We start from the raw sequence: 19,839 nt of genomic DNA on the forward strand, positions 1-19,839 counted from the left end.
CTCATTTACTCTCTAATTTAGCTCAAGGCAAAGAATATAACATGTGATATTATTTAGCTGATAACATATATCCTAAATGGTCAACTATTGTGCAAACTATTCATGAGCCACGTAGCAGGAAACAAAAAGTACTTTGCCACGAAACAAGAATTGTGCAGGAAAGATGTGGAACGTGCGTTCGGAGTTCTACAATCAAGATTTGCAATTGTTGCAGGACATGTACGTTTTTGGAGCAAGAATGCCTTATGTGACATAATGACAACTTGTATTATCATGCATAACATGATAGTTGAGGACAAGAGAGATCTCAGTATACCAATTGTAGAATCGACAGATATGCCTGGACCAACTATGGAAGTCATCGAAGATGAAAATGCTCGATTTGAAAAGCTTGTGACTCGATATAATCAAATTAATGACAAAGAAGCTCACTTTGCACTTTGCAATGCATTGATAGAGCATTTGTGGGAGCAATATACTAAGAAGATTCTTAAAACTGATAAGACGATGTTTCTTTCATATATTATGTTGTAATATTATGCATTTGTTGAATGTTTGTCTATGATTTTTAATGTAAAATATCTAATTAAGTAATTTTATTTTTGTTGTTAAAATTGTAATCAACGATGTGTTTATTAATTATTTATCAAACTAATTAAACAATTTATAATTAAATTTCTAAATAAATTATATCATAAATTAAAAAATATTTTAAATAATTTTTATTAGTAATATATTGCATTGTAAATAATATTTAATTAAATTATTGTTTGAAAATAATTAATTTCAAATACATTGTGGTTGAATAGTAATAATAATAAAACATGAGATGTGTAAAAGAATATTCTCTTTTAGGGTTAGATTTGGAGTTTGTGGTTGGAGTATAATTTGATGTAGTAGAACCAAATTTTGAATTTGGGGTAAAAATTTAGGGTTATGGGTTAGAGATGGTTTTAGTTTTAAGAAATGAATGGGTCTATTTGACAGTTGTTCAATATAATTGTTTACATCTCCACTTGATAAAAGTTTTGAATTTACTAGCATAAACAACACATTTAACATAAATCAATCACATAAACAAAATAATAAGTTATACCACTCAAGCATCCACTAAAAAAAGTTTTTGAGTTTTTTTAAATTAAGAGAATATAACGAATTGAAGGGAAAGAAATATCAAATAGATAGAATTGAAATCATTAAAGAATAGATCAAAATTAAATAGTGAGAAATTCAAAGATACACCTCAAATGAGAAGGAATTGGAGAGGTCTTTGAGGGAGGAGCAATAGAGCATTGTTATCTTCTTTTGATCCAAGGAAGAAAAGAAAAATGTGAGTAAGGGTGACCAATTTCATGCTTCATCTTAAAATTTTAACATGTAAGCAGTGAGAGCTTGAATTTATGTGAATGGAGGACAATTGATAATGGTAAGAGTAAAGTTTTCCGGTAATTCATCTTATAAATTATTTTGAATATAAGTTAATATAGTGTAAAATTGGATGAGATAAAATTTATTTTACAGTTACTTTTAAGTAAATGGAACTTTCTAATAAAGTTACATTACCTACTATCTACCAAACAGCCCCAGCTAAAATTTATTCATGTGTTCCTAACTAATAGCTCAGAAATTTAGTTTAAATTAAAATAAATAGATTATATTTATTTAAGTAAAAAAAACATTTGTAAGAATAGATTAGAAAATGACATGATTATGAGATCAGTGATGATAAAAGTAAACCAGAGGTACTCAGATTGCACACATCCCAAAAGTGACAGAGAGTTATCAGAGTTAGTCTTAGTGGTGATTCAAATGTCATTAATAAGAGAATATTAACAAATATAATTGAAATAGTTTTCACTTCATTAAAAAAAGTCCCTCCACTTTATTATATATTTATATTTTTTGTTTAAGTCTTTATTATTTTGGTTGACATTTGTTTTTTTTAGGTGATAGCTAGCTATATACCCTCTAAGATTAAGTTTAAAATTTTCAAAACCAAAATAAAATTTAGGATTTTAGAATTTTAGAAGGTTTTTTATAAAGGTATTTGTGAGAGTTATAACAATATGTATACAAAAAATAATCCTAACGATCATTTAGTTATAACAAAATTGGGTAGGGACTAACAAATAAACTCACCCTAAATAATGTAATAATGCATTGAATATAAAAAAGGCCAAGAAATTAAAATAGAAAAAGCTAATTAAAAAATATCATCTCAATTATCACTGCAAGACAAAAAGAAGAAGACGACCAGTGACTTGTGATCTTCAAACATCATTCAATGGATCCTCTCATTCACATCAAGACAAGACTTTTCATGAAGATAGCATGTGCATTGGTTCTAACAACCCCAAACCAAACAAATCACAAACTCTTTATAAAAGAAAAAGTTTTTTAACACTTCATTTAAAAAAAAAAATATATATATATATATATATATATTTATATATACACAAAAAAAAAGAGTGTAGTAATAACTAAAAATACAAGTTGGTCATGGATTGAAGATCATGTTTCCACACTTGCATTTCCAGTTCATGGGTTTGTAGTTGCTGTTATCTCTCTCTAATGAGCCTGAAATGAATACAACTGCTTTGAGAGATTGTGTGGTTTTTGTACTCCTCTTGTGATCTTGTGGCACTACAGGCACTTGTATAGCTTCACATTGTTTGCATGCCATGCATGTTGATGATCTCTTCTCACAACTTGGTGGCCTTGACCCTATCATTGATCTCTTCTTCATCATCACCATCATCATCTTCTCTCCTCCCTGCATGCCATGCATTACATATATAAATATATATCTGCATGTATTCATAAAGAGCTAGCTATATATATCTATATATACCTGTGGTTGTAGAAATCTAGCTTCAGAAGAGAGGAGAAGAAGAAGAAGGAAGGAAAGGAGAAGAGGAGACATTTAGATTTAGAGAAGTTAAGGTTTAGGATGAATGAATGAATGATGTTGAGAGGTTAGGCATTGGCATGCATGGAAACTACCAACTACTTGAAAATTGGCAGGAGTTTGAAGAAGAAGAAGAAGAAGAAGAGAGGAATTAATTAAAGAAAATGAGGGTGAAGAAGTGAAAGGAAAGTAAGGATGGTGGTTTGTTTTGAGTTTCTTATGGTCTACTTGTCCATGTTTGCCATCTTTTTATGATGATCAGTGAGGTCTGGAGATTATTTATGGGTGGGATGTTGTGCTTGTTCTTTGTGCTTGTGCTTGTTTGCTTGTGTTGTTGGGAGTGTGCAGAGAGATAGCCAGTGCAACACGCCAAGACCATATCACTATCCTCTTTCTCTTAAATCTATATATAAATATTATATATATATATATATATATGTATATATATATTTTTTTATGTTATGAGAGGGAGAAGGTGGTAAGTAAATGCATTGAGAAAATGAATATATGGTACTGAGAAAAGGGTGATATGTTTGCATGAAAGGGTGAGGGTGGCAGTGAGTGTATGTACTAATAGCTGGCACTGATCACATGAGCATCTTATATTTAAAAAATGGGTTGTTATTTGAGGAGATGCATGATGAGTAATGCTCTTTTTCTTTTTTTTTTGGGTAGTTTTAATCGAACAATTAATTATTGGGAAATACCTTTTAATTCTCTCACAAATTTTTCTCAGGTTATACCCATCTCCCTTTTTAATTATCCTGCAAGTCTTTTTGTAAATTTTTTTTTTTATTTTCTACATGAAAATAATTATTATTCATATAATTTTTTAAATTACTGATGTATCTCTGTTTTTTTTCCTTTCACTTCTCCTATTCTTCCCTTTTTAACAGTACAACCAACCGAATGTCCAAGACGGCAAGAAGTTGAAAAAAAAGTCAAAATTTTATTTTTTATTTTTTCTGAAATATAAATTTGAGGGATCTTTTAAAATAAAAAAATATATATGAAAAGTGTTTTAAAAAAATAGGGATATATAGTTTTTTTAACATTTATATTGTTAATTATAAAATACCCTAATCACTTAAAAAATACATATTTTTTATACAAATTAATTATATACAAATTAATTATAAAATACCCTAATCACTTAAGAAAGATCAACATCTAACAGCCCCCACCCCCACCTCGTCCTATCCATTTTTCTCCTTTCGTGTGTTTTAAATAATATATATAATTTAATTTTTTTATAGCAGTATCATTATTTAAATGGGTTATATGTGCCCTAAAGTTAATTGGTTAAGATTTAGAGATTTTAACTTATTTATAAAACACAACAAATTCAATCAAAAGATCAGTGTTAAGGATCAGTGTTAATTAACCTAATTAAAAATCAGTGTTACAATACTTCTTCCTGAATTAAATTCAAATGTTGATTTTAGTTTTTTAACTATGAAATAATGTTTATTTTGTAATTTTATATATAGCATACCAATTTTTCGTATAATAAATAATTTTAATTTTTTTGCTTACTTAAAATTCTATGAATTAGTTAAAACAAACATAATTGCCTAGTTCATGTGGTTGTAGTATTATTGAGATCAAAGTAAATATATTTATATAGTTCAGGAACAAAATAAATGCATTTTCTTCTAATCAAAGTCCAATTTTATATTTTCATCTTTAAATTATCAGCTTTCCCTAGTGTTATTTCCAACTTAAGTTAAGATTTAACCCACTTAAACAAAGTATATTTGTTTAAGTTTCATAACCAATTTCCCTTTACTCCAAAGTATATTAGTACTCTAATATCTACTTTCTAATGGCTCAAGCCTTCTATTGCAATGCAAGACTAAGCTCAAACAAATGTGTACCCCAAACTCCAAGAAAAATTTTCTAAGTAAATAATATGCATCAACGAAACCTTTTTTTTCCTCTGTACATTATTTAAAAAAAAAAAGAAAATATATATAATTAACTTTGTGTGACTTGCAATCCCAGTCATAACAAAGCTAAGAAACGTTATCAAATGAAGGGTGGTGTAGTAGTATATATTTGGAGCGTGTATCCATGCTCTCCATTCATCAATTCTCAATACTCTCTCTTCTTTGTTTACTCTTCTCACATTAAACAACAACAAAGTTTAGTTTCATGGCTGACATGCAAGACAACATTTGCAATGTTGAGGAATATTGTAAGGTGAGTAAATTAATTTAATTAGTTTCCTATATATATATATATATATATATATCTTTTCCTACTCATATGAAGGTTATTAATTTCCTAACTCAATACTGTATATATATTGTTAGAGATTACAAATAGAAGTTTTAGGAGGAAACATTTTAATATTGTAAAGATGATGGGAGAATGGTTATTATAATTTTATTTCTTTAATTACATTATATAAAATATATGCACATGCAAAACAAGTTCACTATTGTTAGTTCTTTTTGGTATTTTATTTTATATATATTATCTCTATTTGATTGCAATGGCCTTCTTTTATAATAAGCATTTGAAAAAAAAAATATTTAAAAATATATATATTTAATAATTTATTATAAACAACTGTAATAAATTAGAAAAATATTTTTTAGATTTCAAAGTATTTATGTTTAATTAGTATTAATTAAGTAAATTTTAGTCAACCAATAATGTGAAAAATATATGTTAAAACTATTCAAAAATAATTTAGATTTTTTAAAAAAAAACTATATTTAAATAATATAAAATTAATACATAAAAAATAATTATATATACTTATACACAAATCCCAATAAGTCTTTAAAAATAATATTGTGAGCTGAACTTGATCCCTCTAACTTGAATGTGAAACCGATAAATATTTTTATAAAATCTAATGACGAGCATATCGAGAAAAAAAATAACCAAAAAATAAAATAATTTTTTTGTCTAAAAAATTATTTTTTTCTTAAAAAAAGTAAAAAATTATACAGATTTGTCAAACATATTACATATTTTTTTAAAAAATGATACAGATTTGTCAAACATGTTACATATTTTAAAAAAATAAAAATTAGAAACTACAACGATGCCAAAAAAAACCATAATCTAATATTAGATTATTAATTAACATTAACAATAACTAATAAACTAATTCACAATACAAAAGATTAATGAAATTAAAGCAAGCTTCATGATATAATTAAGAGCATCACTTGAATGAATGAATGAATGTTGACAAACAGGAGGAAACAAACAACAGAAGAGGCATGAGAAGTGAAGATGAAGAAGAGAACATAATAGTAAACCCACAGTTTGAGGATGGATTGAACAACTGGTCAGGAAGAGGGTGCAAGATCCTAGTGCATGACTCAATGGGAGATGGCAAGGTGGTGCCGATGACCGGCAAGGCTTTCGCATCGGCGACGGAGAGGACGCAGAACTGGAATGGAATTCAGCAGGATGTGAGTAGCAGTGTGCAGCGCAAGCGTTTGTATGAAGTCACTGCAGTTGTTAGGATCTTTGGTTCCTCTGGTCCTGCAGATGTTAGGGCAACCATTTGGGTTCAAGGTCAAAATGGACGTGAACAATACATTGGCATTGCTAAGTGAGTGTGTGTATATATATATATGTATGTATATGTTTGTTTTTAAATTGCTAGTTTTCTTTTTTTTTATTTGTGTGTTTAAGGTTTGGAGATTTTTCATTTGACCATTATATTGATCAAAATTCATGTCTATGTCACCATGAAAGGAGATATAGAGAGAGAGAGAGAGAGAGAGAGAGAGAGATTTTTTGGGCTTTTGATCATTTGACCATGTCAAACATATGACTTTTTTGTGTGTGTGTGTGTGTGTGTGTGAGAGAGAGAGAGAGAGAGAGAGAGAGAGAGAGAGATTAGGGTTTAGGGTTTTTCATTTGACCATGCCAAGGAAGAGAGAGTTTAGGGTTAATTGCAAGTTAATTAACTTGGTGTTTTGAATTTATTAGACTCCAAAAACTTTGTGATTTGACCAAGTTCATGAATAAGACAGGTTTAGCTTTTAGGGTATGAAAATTCATTTAGAATATTATTACTTGACAATGTGAAAATGCTAAGAAATAGAGACTTTAAGGATTTGACTTTTGGAGATTTAGAACTTGCATTAACCTTGAATTTATTGTTCTCTTTAATTCACAAAGATAAAAAAAGTAAAACAAAATTTAACTGTGTACTTGTTGAACACTGTCAAACAGTACACAAGCAACAGATAAAGATTGGGTGAAATTACAAGGAAAGTTTCTGTTGAATGGTGTAGCTTCAAAAGCAGTGATTTACATTGAAGGTCCGCCACCTGGTACTGATATTCTCCTCAATACTCTCCTTGTCAAACATGCCCCTAAACTCCCTCCTTCTTCCCCTCCTGATTTCCAGGTCCTCCTCCATCTCCATTAATCCTCTCTCTTTTATCTTCAAATCATGCAAATCTTAATCTTATATAACATATGTATGTGTATGTGTATGTATGTTTTTATATGTTGTTGTAGGATGTGGAGTTTGAAGTGAATATACTTGAAAACAGCAAGCTCAGTGACAACCTGAATGGATGGTTTCCTCTTGGTCCATGCACTCTAAGCATTGCCAATGGCTCACCACATGAACTTCCTCCAATGGCTAGAGAGTCATTAGGCACACATGAACCCCTACATGGCCGTTATATATCGGTCACTAATCGAACCCAAACATGGATGGGTCCTGCTCAAACAATCACAGACAAGTTGAAGCTTCACTTGACATACCAAGTTTCCGCTTGGGTTCGTGTTGCTTCGGCGAAGACCGGTCCGCAGAATATCAATGTTGCTCTTGGTGTTGATAGTCAGTGGGTGAATGGTGGTCAAGTTGAAGCAGTTGATGAGAGGTGGTATGAAGTTGCAGGATCATTCAGGATTGAGACTCAACCTTCTAGAGTTATTGTTTATGTTCAAGGTCCTTCTCCAGGGGTTGATTTAATGGTTGCAGGTTTGCAAATCTTTCCTGTTGATAGGAAAGCAAGATTCAAGCATTTGAAGAATTTAACAGATAAGGTATATCAATTTTTAATCTATGTTAAATCATGTATTGCCGTTGTTTCGGTGTTTGAGAACTATATTGATTTCTCAGGTTCGAAAACGGGATGTTATTCTGAAGATATCGGGACTGGACACTAAGAACTTCTGCGCAGATATCGGGAATGTAGTGAAAGTGAGACAGATAAAGAATAGTTTCCCAATCGGGACGTGCATTAGCCGATCGACAATAGACAACGAAGACTTTGTCAGTTTCTTTGTGAAGAACTTCAACTGGGCGGTGTTCGGGAACGAGCTGAAATGGTACTGGACTGAATCACAGCAAGGGCAACTCAACTATGCCGACGCCGATGAACTACTAGACTTTTGCAATAAAAATGGGATACAAGTCAGAGGGCATTGTATTTTCTGGGAAGTTCAATCTGTAGTTCAGCCATGGGTGCAGAATTTGAACAAAAATGATCTAATGAATGCGGTGCAAAACAGACTCAATAGTCTTCTTACAAGATACAGAGGCAAATTCAGACATTATGATGTTAACAATGAAATGCTTCATGGTTCATTCTTTCAAGATAGGCTTGGAAATGACATTAGAGCCTCAATGTTTAAAACTGCACAACAGATTGATCCTTCTCCAATCTTGTTTGTGAATGATTATCATGTTGAGGACGGAGTTGACACAAGAGCAACTCCTGAGAAGTATATAAAACAGATACTTGATTTACAAGAACAAGGAGCACCAGTTGGAGGGATAGGAGTACAAGGACATATAGACAATCCAGTTGGTCCAATAGTTTCTGCAGCGTTGGATAAACTTGGGACACTAGGACTACCTACATGGTTCACCGAAATGGATGTATCATCGTCAAATGAGTTTATTCGAGCCGATGACTTGGAGGTCATGCTTCGTGAAGCTTACGCGAATCCCTCGGTGGAGGGAGTTATGCTTTGGGGTTTCTGGGAGCTGTTCATGAGGGACAATGGTCATTTGGTTGATGCCGAAGGTGAGGTTAATGAAGCCGGAAAGCGGTTTCTAGCTCTTAAGCATGAGTGGCTGTCTCATGCTCGTGGTTCTATCGACGATCAAGGAGAGTTCAAGTTCAGAGGTTTTCCAGGAACTTATGGTATTGAAATTGATACATTGACCAAGAAGTTCACTAAGATGTTCACTGTTGACAACGGTGACTCCCCTTTGGAGGTTTCCATAGAGCTATAAAAATGCCTATCAATGTTATATGAATATATGTATGAATGAATGATCATTACATATCTATAATAAATGCCATCATTTGATGGATTAATTCTGATGTTTGAGAAGAGAATTGTGCTAATAATAAGTTAAAATTACATGAAATATATAAATAACATTTTCTAATTACACTTAGAAACAGTAGTGATGACAAAGGATAAACAGAACTAAGAATTATAGGAGAATTGCGATAATGGTGCACGCAAGCATACATACATAAATACATACATTGAGATCGATCAGGGACCGAGTCGATAAGGGCCATCGCCCATGAATTGTCCTTCCATGTAGAAAGCAGCAGCATTCTGTGGATGATAACCATCCATGACGACGAATTGCATGTCTTCTGATGGCTTCCAATGCCTCTTCCTTTGGTTGATAAACCAGTTATTAATCTGTTTTTGATCAAGTCCGGTTGATTCTGCCAATGCCACCTTTTCGGTTTCCTGATCAACATCATTGTTTATATTTTTCTTCTCATTAGAACAAATTAATAAAATTCTGCATCAAATATATTGAATATATTGTTTGTATTTTTGTACCGATGGATACGGCCATTTGTAGTGTAGTTCCCACCAACTAAGAAGTTTCTGTCTGGCTTCTTTCGGCAGCTTCCCTTTCTTCTTCTTTTTCGATAATTCTTGCCGTAGGCTGCTAAGGTAGCCGCTGTACTTCCTTAAGAGATGGTGCTTGAGTTCTTTCTCTTCAGCTCGGGGATCGATCTCGGGCGGCTCTGCTTCTCCTCCACTGCCATCTTGATCATCATCAGAGGAGCCAACTCCATCACATTTGTCATCTACAATTAAGCCTCCATATGAATCAATCAGCAAATTCTTATGTTCATATCACTATGACAGAAACAAATAATTATAGGCCTATTTGGACTCACTCATGAAAAAAGCACCAAAACCATTTATTTTATAAAGTAAGCACTTACTTCGAAAAAAAATGAATGCAAACAAGCCATGCACACTTTGCCATGAATTATACTACAAATCAAACATGCCTTGTTGAAAGCACATAGCATTGTGAACATTATGTGAAGTACTTCAAAATATTGCCATTGATACAAGCTTGAGTATATAACAGATGAACTCGAATTCGCCCCCAAACGACCGAAAGCAGCATATATATATATAATACTGTAACGAAATGCTTTAAACTTTAGGATGAATTAATCTATAATCATTCCTTCAAAACATATGAGACTCTTATATGAGGATCTCATATAACTTACCAAGGGGTTAATTAGGGTTTTGTACACATAGAACTAAATCTTCACTGCCACAATGAAAAAAAAGTCACACTGGGACAAAAATATAAGTTATTAATCTAAATTATACATTTTATCTCTGAACATTCATAAGTATGACATGATAAACAAACTTCCTAGTCACACTCACATTCAAACATTATTTTGTTAAGTACTTTTGATATTTGCAAATATCATTCCACAGTGAATAAGTAGAAAAGAAACATCGAATTTACTTCAATTTACATGATTTCAGAATTCAGACAACTAATTACAACCAACCAAAAACCCCTTCAGAGAATGAAAAATGTGAGTGAGCTAAAAATTGAAGTTTAATATAATTAACTATATTAATTACTCAATGTGTGGTAACATTATTACTTAGAAATAATGTGTATAATCCATAATATTATCATAAAAAAGGTATACACCTTATATTTAAAAATAAACAAGTCTCATCAACCACCATAGAATAAAAAAACTAAAAACATAAACCTATCCTTCTTAAATAACAAGCTCCTTAGTTAAAATTAGACTTCAACATGACAACCCAACATACACCTATGATAAGCAAATATAGTGGAAAAATATATAGGGTTAAGCTAAGATTGAACGTTGGTACAACCAAGGATGATTAAACTAGTACTATGAAGGTAATTAACTAAAGTAATTAATATCCATTTTCATTTGCATAATTGACTAGGACCTAACTAAGGTTTGTGAGAATGAGAGATGTCATCTTCCCTACAACTAAACCCTACACCCTAACACCTAGCTTCTACTTTAAGGCTTAGAGTTGAGAAACTAAACAGTATAAACAAATATGGTTTAATCAACACTTAATGGTGAGCAATAACAAGGGTTATGATGAGTAACCTAATTAGGGTTTTGTGAAAATAATATAGGTTTTCTTCTCTAAAACTAATACCCTAATTACCAATAAAACAAATGATCTTTTAGGTGTAACATGATAACTATGCTTAGGATTCAAGTTTAGACTATTTCACCAACTTATGATCTTTATGCACAATGTAAGAGGAAAACATACACCCAAAACCCTAAACCCTAGTACATAGACCTATAATGGAGCTAGCTATAGAATCTCTAGGCTTCCACAGATCCCTTGTGTGTCACCTCAAGGATTTAATGGTTGCACTGCATGGGACATGCATGCATGGACAGTGTAGGTATAGAGTGTTGGCAAGTCAATAAATAGACAAGACATATATATATTTATTCACATGGTTTTGCCTATACTAAAACCACTGCAATGTACACACACGCATATATATATAGACACACATACATATATATATATATTGTTAGACAAAAACTTGTTACTTCCTTTTTCATATAGAAGAAACTCCCAACTTTGGTAAAGTCATTGAGACTAGTACCATTTTATCATGATTCTAATATGTACTAAAGAGTTTTCAATAATAAAGTCACAAACTTTGTTGAGTAATTAGCATAATAGCATTCATGCCACTACTCTTCAACTTTAGACTCCTTTAATGACCATAAGACCTAGAGTTTTCGATAATCCATGGCAAAAGAAATACCCCTAGGATTTTATAGCATTGCCCCAAAATTTATTTTTACCAGGCAAACACAAGGTAAGATTTCAACATATCTTATTGAACCATTTGCATCTAGTTTCCACTCTAAAATTTGATTTTATAGTTGATTACAATGAATTATGCTATGAAAATGGGTCCAAAGGTCTCATTCAAATGAAGATCTTCCTTTCTTTAGATTATTGTTTTTGGTTGGTAGCTTAGAATTAGTGAATTAGTATCTCAATTCTTTCTTTTTCTTTTTCTTTTATAATATTTTTTGGGCAGACTAAAAGTCCTTTTCTAGCTTTAAATTCTGTCTGATTGAATCACCACTAAACTTTAAGCAACACTTTGGCTACTCCTTAATCATACACTTAATTCAAACCTATTCTCTTTTTGATATGTTTGGCTTTAAATTAGTTTTATTTACCATATAATGCTATATATATCTCTATATGAGAAGATTCATGAATCATGGCTAGAAAAAGAAACTTGACAATCTCCTTTTTCTTGATCTTCCTAAATTTACACACGTGTCATATAAAGTTTTCAGTCATACATAAACCCTAATCAAACTCTTCATCATCCTCAATTGCCAACTATCAACAGAAACATAACTTTATTAAATTGAAAAAAAAAAAATAACAAATCAAACAATGCTTCTATATACAAAGAAACATACTAAAACATTAAACGTTTTCATGCCTTTGTTTTTTTTTAAAAAAAAAAAAGCCTCAAAAATATTACTTACCTAAACTTCAAAAGACCAAACATATAAACAGATTCTAAATGTTATAATCTCCTTCTCCAAAACCAAAAGAAAAAGAAAGAGAGAGGAAAACAGGTGGAAGAAAGATGAACTCTTCCATGGAAGCACTAAAAAAGCTATAAAAACCATCTTTCTTCTCACTGCCATTGACAACATATAGTACTACTATACAAACTAGTTGTTGAAGTGGTTGTCATATTAGATGCTTGACTAGAATAGCATCCTATGTTAGTACTAAACAAAGTATTTAATAAGATAAAAAAAAACAACCATAAACTAAGCAAGGTTCCTTAAGAAAAAAAATTTTAAAAAAAAAAACCCCAAGCTTCGCATCCCCATCCAAGTGTTCAAATCTCATCACCATATAATAATAATAATAATAATAATAATAATAAAGTATAATAAATGGGACAAAAGAGCGGTAGCTTAAAAAAAGAAAAAGAGTTTATTAGTGTTTGATTGATGTGTTTCACTATTGCCTCGTGATGACTTTACTTGATGATTTAAGTAAGCTAAATAAAGAAAGAATGGCAGTTTGTTGTTCCTACAACCAGAAGAGGAAACAACGAAACAACCAGTACCACGTTCTACATGATCATCAGCTAGCTCACACCCCTTCAAACCCTAACTATGATTTTCATACATATATATGTATATATATATATATACCATGAGAGAAGATGCAAGAAACAGTGCCATTAGTGATGGAGTTGAGTTGTGACTCAGCTCGTTTGAGGAAATCCATGGCTTCTTGTATTGGCCTTGAGATTTCATCCTTATACTTCCCTAACATATCACAGTATGCTTCCTGCAACCAAATCATCAACAGTTTATATTCAAAGCAAAGTATTAATTCAAAGAAGACATACATATACACATATAAATGAAGATATGACCATGAACTGATCAAGCTCTGGATCAGAGATGGTAGGAGTGGAAGTATCATGGCGGCAAGAAGAAACAGTACGTAGCTTCTCCTCCATCTTGGCAACAATATCAGCAGGAGCACCAACCTGAGGAGTTTGATGATGGAAGTACAAAGTTTAGAAGAAGAAAGGTTGAAGTAAAAGGTGGTGAAAATGAAGGGATTAAAGGTACATGAGAGGGATGCCTTTTGGCAATCAAGGTAGGCAGAGAGAAGAGCTGAGTACTGAGGGTGAGAGATGATCTTCGCCTTGATTTCATTGTCTCTTGTTGTACCATCTTGCTGTGCTGAACTTGAAGCTTCTGGTTTCATGATGGAGTTAGGGTTAGTATTATGATGGTGGTGGTGGTGATGATGATGAGGATGATGAGGATGCATATTCATCAAGGGTTGAGCTGGAGTTGAAGATGATGATGGTGGGCACATGAAGCCTCCTAAGAGAGAGAACTCTTCCATGAAAGGAAAGGTAAAGAAAAAACTCAAAGGAGAAGAAGAAGAAGAAGGTAGAAGAGTAGGGTTAGGGTTAGGGTTAGGTTGGGCTTAGAGAGGTGGAGCAGAAGAAGGAGGAAGCCATATAGGTTGAAGACCTAGAGAGAGAAGAGGAAAGGTGAAAGCCATGTCTGGTGGCTTTCTTTTCCCATGTCAAATCAAGTTAGAAGAGATGAAGTATATGTTGTGTAGTGCCGGTGGAGGTATTAACTTCTTTTTTTAAAAAATTAAATAAATAAATAAATACTTTAATGTCCCTAAATATTTATTTATTGATATTTTGATTAACGATCTCCCTTTTAATCTATCGGTATCAATATTTTTTATTTTTGGGTTGTATTGTATAAAAAAAAACAAATTTCAATTTCAATTAGGGTTACTCATAAGGCAGATGTGTTAAAAAATTAATTAAATATTATCATATATTCTGACACATAATTTATTTATATTTTATTAAAAAAAATTAATACTATCATTCATTAATATTTTTTCTTACATGTTTAAATCCTAATAGTAAATAGATAGCTAGATATAAATTTTGTGAGCAAGATATAAATGGAAGTTGATGGGTAAAAAAAAGCATTTAAACATATGAGAATTACATTGAATGTTTTGAGAATAGAAATGTAAATATATATATATATATATATATTGGTAAAATGAATAAGTTTAGGGAGAGGGATGGATGGAGGAGTGGTCGGCCGGAAACCGGCAAGGCTGGCAAGGGAATAAAGAAACTTAGGTTGGTTGATAAGACATTTTGATGTTTCTTTACTGTTGTTTCTAAAGTAATAGATGAGATTTGTTTATATTTTATATATATATATATATATTCTTTAGTGAAGTGATTTGGTTATAAAGAGAGATGCTCTTTGAATATATTATATGTATATAAATATATACATATGGTTTTATTAAGGTTTGTTTATTGGGAATAATTTAGGAGATGGATGTGTTTTAATCATGTTTCTTAACCTTTTTTTTTCTCTTTTTATACTTCTTTTGTTGTTATTTGTTATTTGTTTTTTTATTTAAAGCCAAATAGAATATCAATGTGCACTAAGTGGGGGAAATTCAAAATGATTTGTTTTTCTATTTGTTCATATCAGGAGAATGAAGTGATGAAAAACATTTTATCTATAAATCAATATTGTACTACTTTTCCATTTTTGTTTTTGTTGAATTGATAACTTATTTTCATGATGTCAGTGTAAGTTTTTATATTGAATTTTTTTTTATTATTATTTTAAAGCCAAATTAATGATTGTTTAGTCTCTACCTCAGTAAAATATATTTTTATGTTGGCAAGTGATTGTTTGTATAGTGGATAATATTATATATAAATTGGTAATGTGGCCCAAAGATTATTATATAAATATATACAACCTCACGCAATATGTATTTATTTTACCAACTGAACAAAAGAAATGAAATTTTCATTTCCATTTTAATTTTTTTTTTAAATATTTTGAAGTAAAAATGATCACATGCATACTAAACTTGTAATTACAGAGTTCACTATCGCAATAATTTTCATCTCAAAAATAAATAAACAATTATGACAAACTAGTAAAAAAAAATTTTAAAAGTTGATATCACTCTTCATTGTTAATATTTATGTAACTAATAGAAGCCATTTCAAATTTTCTCATGTAATGAAAATTGATATATATATATATATATATATATATATATATATATTGTTGATCAATTAATCATATTCGAAAAACCACTTTGTTACCACATTTAACACTACGTACAAAATCTTAAATGTTAGAAAGGTCTACCAAGTATGAACTCCATTAATTAGCATAAGTTTTGGAGTGATTTGGCTTGATAAACAAAACACATCAAGCTCACCGACATACGCTTTTTATGAAATCTTAGTGTGTATATAATCATCCAAAGCAGGGAAATATAATATAACATAATATATATATATATATATATATAAGAAGATGAGGGGTATACATCACAATGCTTTCATGGAACAGAAGTAGTTTAATTCTAGTGTAGATGCAAAATGGATTGCTTGTGGGACCTTGGAAATCTGATCTTTGTTATCTTAATTAATCCATGAATTTAAGTAATTAAGAACCCAGTTTAGTACTATTGCAGCTTCTATGTGTGTGTGTCTCTCACTATATATATCATAATTCCATATTAGCTAGTAAATTGTATTTTAGTTTGGTTTATTTTACTCTCTCACCTTGAAACAATTAAAAATAAAACTATGTAAATGATATAATTAAATTGTATTATAATTACTTGTATTGATAAACGGGCTTGTAGTCTAATAGTACTCTAGGTCCTCTTATTTGGGAGAGACTTGAGTTCGATTTCTCCTCACTGCTCCCCAGTTTTCAAGAGAATGAGTATGTGTGATAATTCTCCCTTCTATATACACCCCTTCAAAATTGATGCTTGTTGTCATACCTCAAAAAAAAAAAATAATAATAATAATTACTTGCATAATTGCATTGTTTTTCCTTTCTTCAAAACAAAAATAACTACGTAAGTAAGATACATGGTGCTTAAAACCAAGTTAGGTGTATAAAATTTACCCTAGTCATCTCAGTTTTAAATATTTTTTTTTTGGTGTTGTTTGACTTTAGTTATTCCTAATTCTCTATCTACAATGTTTGTATTTTTTCACATTTGTCTAAAAAAGACATTCATTTCTAGTAACAATCAGTTACTATATCACATAGACAATTCAGTAATCTTTGTTTTTACTCGCATATAAATGTAATAATTTACTAATTAAGAAAGCAAAACATAAACAAACACTATAAAATTAGATAATAAAAAAGAAAAAGAAAAAGAAACTTTCCCTCCACTGAATATGTTAGTGAATACACTACCATAACTAAACACAGCAGGCTACAACACAACCTACGTAGACATGGAGTTTACATTCATCATTTTTTTATATTAAATCATAAACAACATAAATCATATCTTTCTACAACTCAAATTAACTAATCATATTTAAACTCAAAATAAATAAGCATACTTCAACTATGAACTTATTGTAACTCAAATTAAAATATAAAACCAAATAAATATGTGCCTGTGTTTATTATAGTTGCTGTCAATTAAGTGAGAATTATTATTGTCAGAGAAAAATTGAGTTAGAGGCTCTTGAATATTTATATATTAACTTAATTGTTTCTTTGATTTTTACTTTTGCAAAATTATAAATACTGTTCCTACAAACATCAAATCAGTTTTTTTAGTATTTACAATGATGAAAATACCTTTGATTTGTATTCCGGGAAGAAAACCCTCTAACTAAAAAAAATTCATTTTAAGATATTTAATCCTCAACTTGAATTCTTTAATATGGAGAGAAAACAAGGAAAAAAAAAAAAAGATGATAATGTGAACTTCACGGTATATTTTCACTGTAAAATAAGAACAAGAAACAAACATGCTTTTAAAATAAGAACAAGAAAGACAAGTGGCAGTCAGAACTCAGAAGTGAGAACTGTTGTTATTGTGCATATATATATATATATATAGTGTATGAGATTCTGGGAAGAAGCAGCAGAAATATAGTACAAGAGAGAGAGGTGTGGTTTCAAGTTTCAACGGTAAACATAAACAGTGTGTCAGTTTGATCACATGAGAAGAACTCAAGTGATAAATATAAATATGAATATATATAAATAATAATATAATAATAATAATAAAATAGTGGAGCAGTAGTAAACAGTAATAGTAGAGTACAAATATGGAAAATCACAGTGCAGTGATGAGTTCTCTCACTTGTCTTTCTTTTTGGGTCCCACTTTCTTGACTTTTACCTCCCGTGTATTGCGCGCTCTTCTCTGTTCCATTCCTTTTTCTTTTTATTTTTATTTTTATTCTTTCTTAAATATTCATTAGAGGAAAAAAAAAATTACTATTTTTTACTAAATCATCATATCCTTTTGATTGTATTCCAATTTCTATTAAATCTAGATCTTTGATGTTTAGAAGGAGAAACACTGAAAATTTTCAACACGACAAAATGTCTTAGATAATAATTCATGGTCTATTTTTGTTAGAGATATCGTTTTCAGGATTATATGTATTATAAGAGATTCGGCTAGGTTGTCCACTTGGAATTGATACCGATGTTCCATTCAAATTTATCACATCTCAAAACTCAATAATTTTTTTAATTAAAATTATAAAATTACTATTAAATCACTTTCTCACAATTTTAATTGATGCTTATATCATCCTATCTGTGTTAATAGCGAAAGAATCAACTTGCTTTTCTCATATTTGTGCTAGATATTGTTTTACATCTTTTTGTCACCAGCAATACTATATATAGTTATTTTTAATATTCTATTAACATATTCAAAGTCAAAATTGAGTTTAAAAAAAATAAAAAACATTGATTAAAAAAATTATAGGACTATATCATTGGAATAAAAACATACTTAAAGTTTTTGTAATTTATCTTCTTTATTAAGTTGTTAGTAAATAACATTATTGAAAAAAAAAAATCACCTTAAATAAATGAGGAAGATCTCAAAATTAGTAATCATAAGATATTTGTTCTCCTCATGTCTCCAAACAACCTTAAATCAATTAAAGCAAACCATTTGGCATTTTGCATTTTATATAACTCATATTGTTGGCATTTGTGCACTTAGTTCCACACACACACACACTTACATATATGTTTTTATATTTGCATGTTATAAGGATTAAGAACATGTCCTACTACTAATAATCCTTGACAATCTTTTGAGAGAACTTTCCTCAAAAGTCTCCAACTCTTTTGTCTCTCCTACTCCACACAACTTTTTATATTTTTCCTCCTTATTAGACAAATAAAAATCAAATTACTACTTATGGCTGTTATTCAAAATAAAAAAAGGGGAATTCTATTAAAATGAAGTTATCATGTCTATTTCATCTTATGTTATACATATGATATATAGAAAACAAGCACAATATAATAAAAGCGCACAATATATTATACAACTATATTCAATAAATTTTAGGGCTTAATTTTAGTTATTAAACTAATAGTTATATATGTTTTTATTAATTAGGAAGTAATGAAACGAAAGCACTAGGTGTTAATTACTCTTTCAAAATCATTGTAATCCTAAACCTCATAATAAAATCTCATTGGGCTTTTTTTTTAATTTCTTTATTTGCGAAAATTTGACTAGTTGGTTGTATGCCTTTCAATAAAAAAAAATATGATGTATATCTTTTAACATTTTAAATTTTTTTTTGTTACATATACTCTTCTTGTCATATATTATTAATTTTTAAATAACAAAAAAAAAACACTTGTGCATAGATGCCCCCAAAAATTTTTTCTGATTATTAATAATTTTGTATGTATACCTATAAAAAAATTTATGTTGGTTTTTTTATTTTAAGGAGAGGAATTATGTCAATTTTATATAATTATTTAAATATTTTAAAATATAAATAAACCATTAATCCTCAACTTTGAGTTGGGAGGGAATTGAACTTGAAGTGAGATACTATGTTTTTTATAATTGAGGTGTTCATGGCAGTATTCTCACAAACACCAAATTACATATATTATTTTAAAAATATTAATATCATTATATTATATTATGTTATATTATATTTTTATTAGTTTATTTATGTGACTGTGATAGATATGGAAATGGTTAATGTGATGGTGA

The 19,839-nt window shown here is 30.2% G+C and overlaps 2 protein-coding genes and 1 long non-coding RNA gene across 4 annotated transcripts; 1 reads left to right on the forward strand and 2 right to left on the reverse strand.

Annotated features, from left to right (window-relative positions):
* Positions 1 to 2,460: 2,460 nt before the first annotated feature.
* On the reverse strand, positions 2,461 to 3,246 carry LOC120278082. The gene is made up of 2 exons (XR_005541557.1): positions 2,852 to 3,246; positions 2,461 to 2,773 (listed from the first exon to the last, which is right to left on the reverse strand). It is a non-coding gene; the product is annotated as an uncharacterized LOC120278082 (long non-coding RNA).
* Positions 3,247 to 5,011: 1,765 nt separating this feature from the next.
* Positions 5,012 to 9,231, forward strand: LOC120277276 (endo-1,4-beta-xylanase 1-like). The gene is made up of 5 exons (XM_039284050.1): positions 5,012 to 5,110; positions 6,124 to 6,485; positions 7,115 to 7,292; positions 7,406 to 7,942; positions 8,019 to 9,231. The coding sequence occupies exons 1-5, from the start codon at positions 5,063 to 5,065 to the stop codon at positions 9,138 to 9,140; spliced, it is 2,247 nt and encodes a 748-aa protein (XP_039139984.1). The 5' UTR covers positions 5,012 to 5,062; the 3' UTR covers positions 9,141 to 9,231.
* Positions 9,232 to 9,252: 21 nt separating this feature from the next.
* Positions 9,253 to 14,316, reverse strand: LOC120277277 (homeotic protein knotted-1-like). 2 transcript variants are annotated; one of them, XM_039284051.1, is made up of 5 exons: positions 13,865 to 14,316; positions 13,650 to 13,766; positions 13,423 to 13,561; positions 9,716 to 9,969; positions 9,253 to 9,619 (listed from the first exon to the last, which is right to left on the reverse strand). In XM_039284051.1, the coding sequence occupies exons 1-5, from the start codon at positions 14,132 to 14,134 to the stop codon at positions 9,413 to 9,415; spliced, it is 987 nt and encodes a 328-aa protein (XP_039139985.1). In that variant the 5' UTR covers positions 14,135 to 14,316; the 3' UTR covers positions 9,253 to 9,412. The 2 variants fall into 2 exon arrangements, with proteins under 2 accessions (XP_039139985.1, XP_039139986.1); XM_039284052.1 differs by having other exon boundaries at positions 9,413 to 9,619; positions 13,852 to 14,100.
* Positions 14,317 to 19,839: the final 5,523 nt, after the last annotated feature.

Source organism: Dioscorea cayenensis, chromosome 15 (assembly GCF_009730915.1).
Source record: "Dioscorea cayenensis subsp. rotundata cultivar TDr96_F1 chromosome 15, TDr96_F1_v2_PseudoChromosome.rev07_lg8_w22 25.fasta, whole genome shotgun sequence".
In the NCBI taxonomy this organism is placed as follows: domain Eukaryota; kingdom Viridiplantae; phylum Streptophyta; class Magnoliopsida; order Dioscoreales; family Dioscoreaceae; genus Dioscorea; species Dioscorea cayenensis.

What these genes read in the sequence shown, in the direction of transcription:
- LOC120277276 (XM_039284050.1), top strand. Translation starts at nt 5,063, where the DNA reads ATGGCTGACATGCAAGACAACATTTGCAATGTTGAGGAATATTGTAAG. An exon ending in CTTCCCCTCCTGATTTCCAG is followed by an intron (nt 7,293 to 7,405) that starts GTCCTCCTCCAT and finishes ATGTTGTTGTAG; the next exon opens with GATGTGGAGTTTGAAGTGAA. An exon ending in TGAAGAATTTAACAGATAAG is followed by an intron (nt 7,943 to 8,018) that starts GTATATCAATTT and finishes TTGATTTCTCAG; the next exon opens with GTTCGAAAACGGGATGTTAT.
- LOC120277277 (XM_039284051.1), bottom strand. Translation starts at nt 14,134, where the DNA reads ATGGAAGAGTTCTCTCTCTTAGGAGGCTTCATGTGCCCACCATCATCA. An exon ending in TTCTTGCATCTTCTCTCATG is followed by an intron (nt 9,970 to 13,422) that starts GTATATATATAT and finishes GCTTAATTGTAG; the next exon opens with ATGACAAATGTGATGGAGTT. An exon ending in ACAAATGGCCGTATCCATCG is followed by an intron (nt 9,620 to 9,715) that starts GTACAAAAATAC and finishes GATGTTGATCAG; the next exon opens with GAAACCGAAAAGGTGGCATT.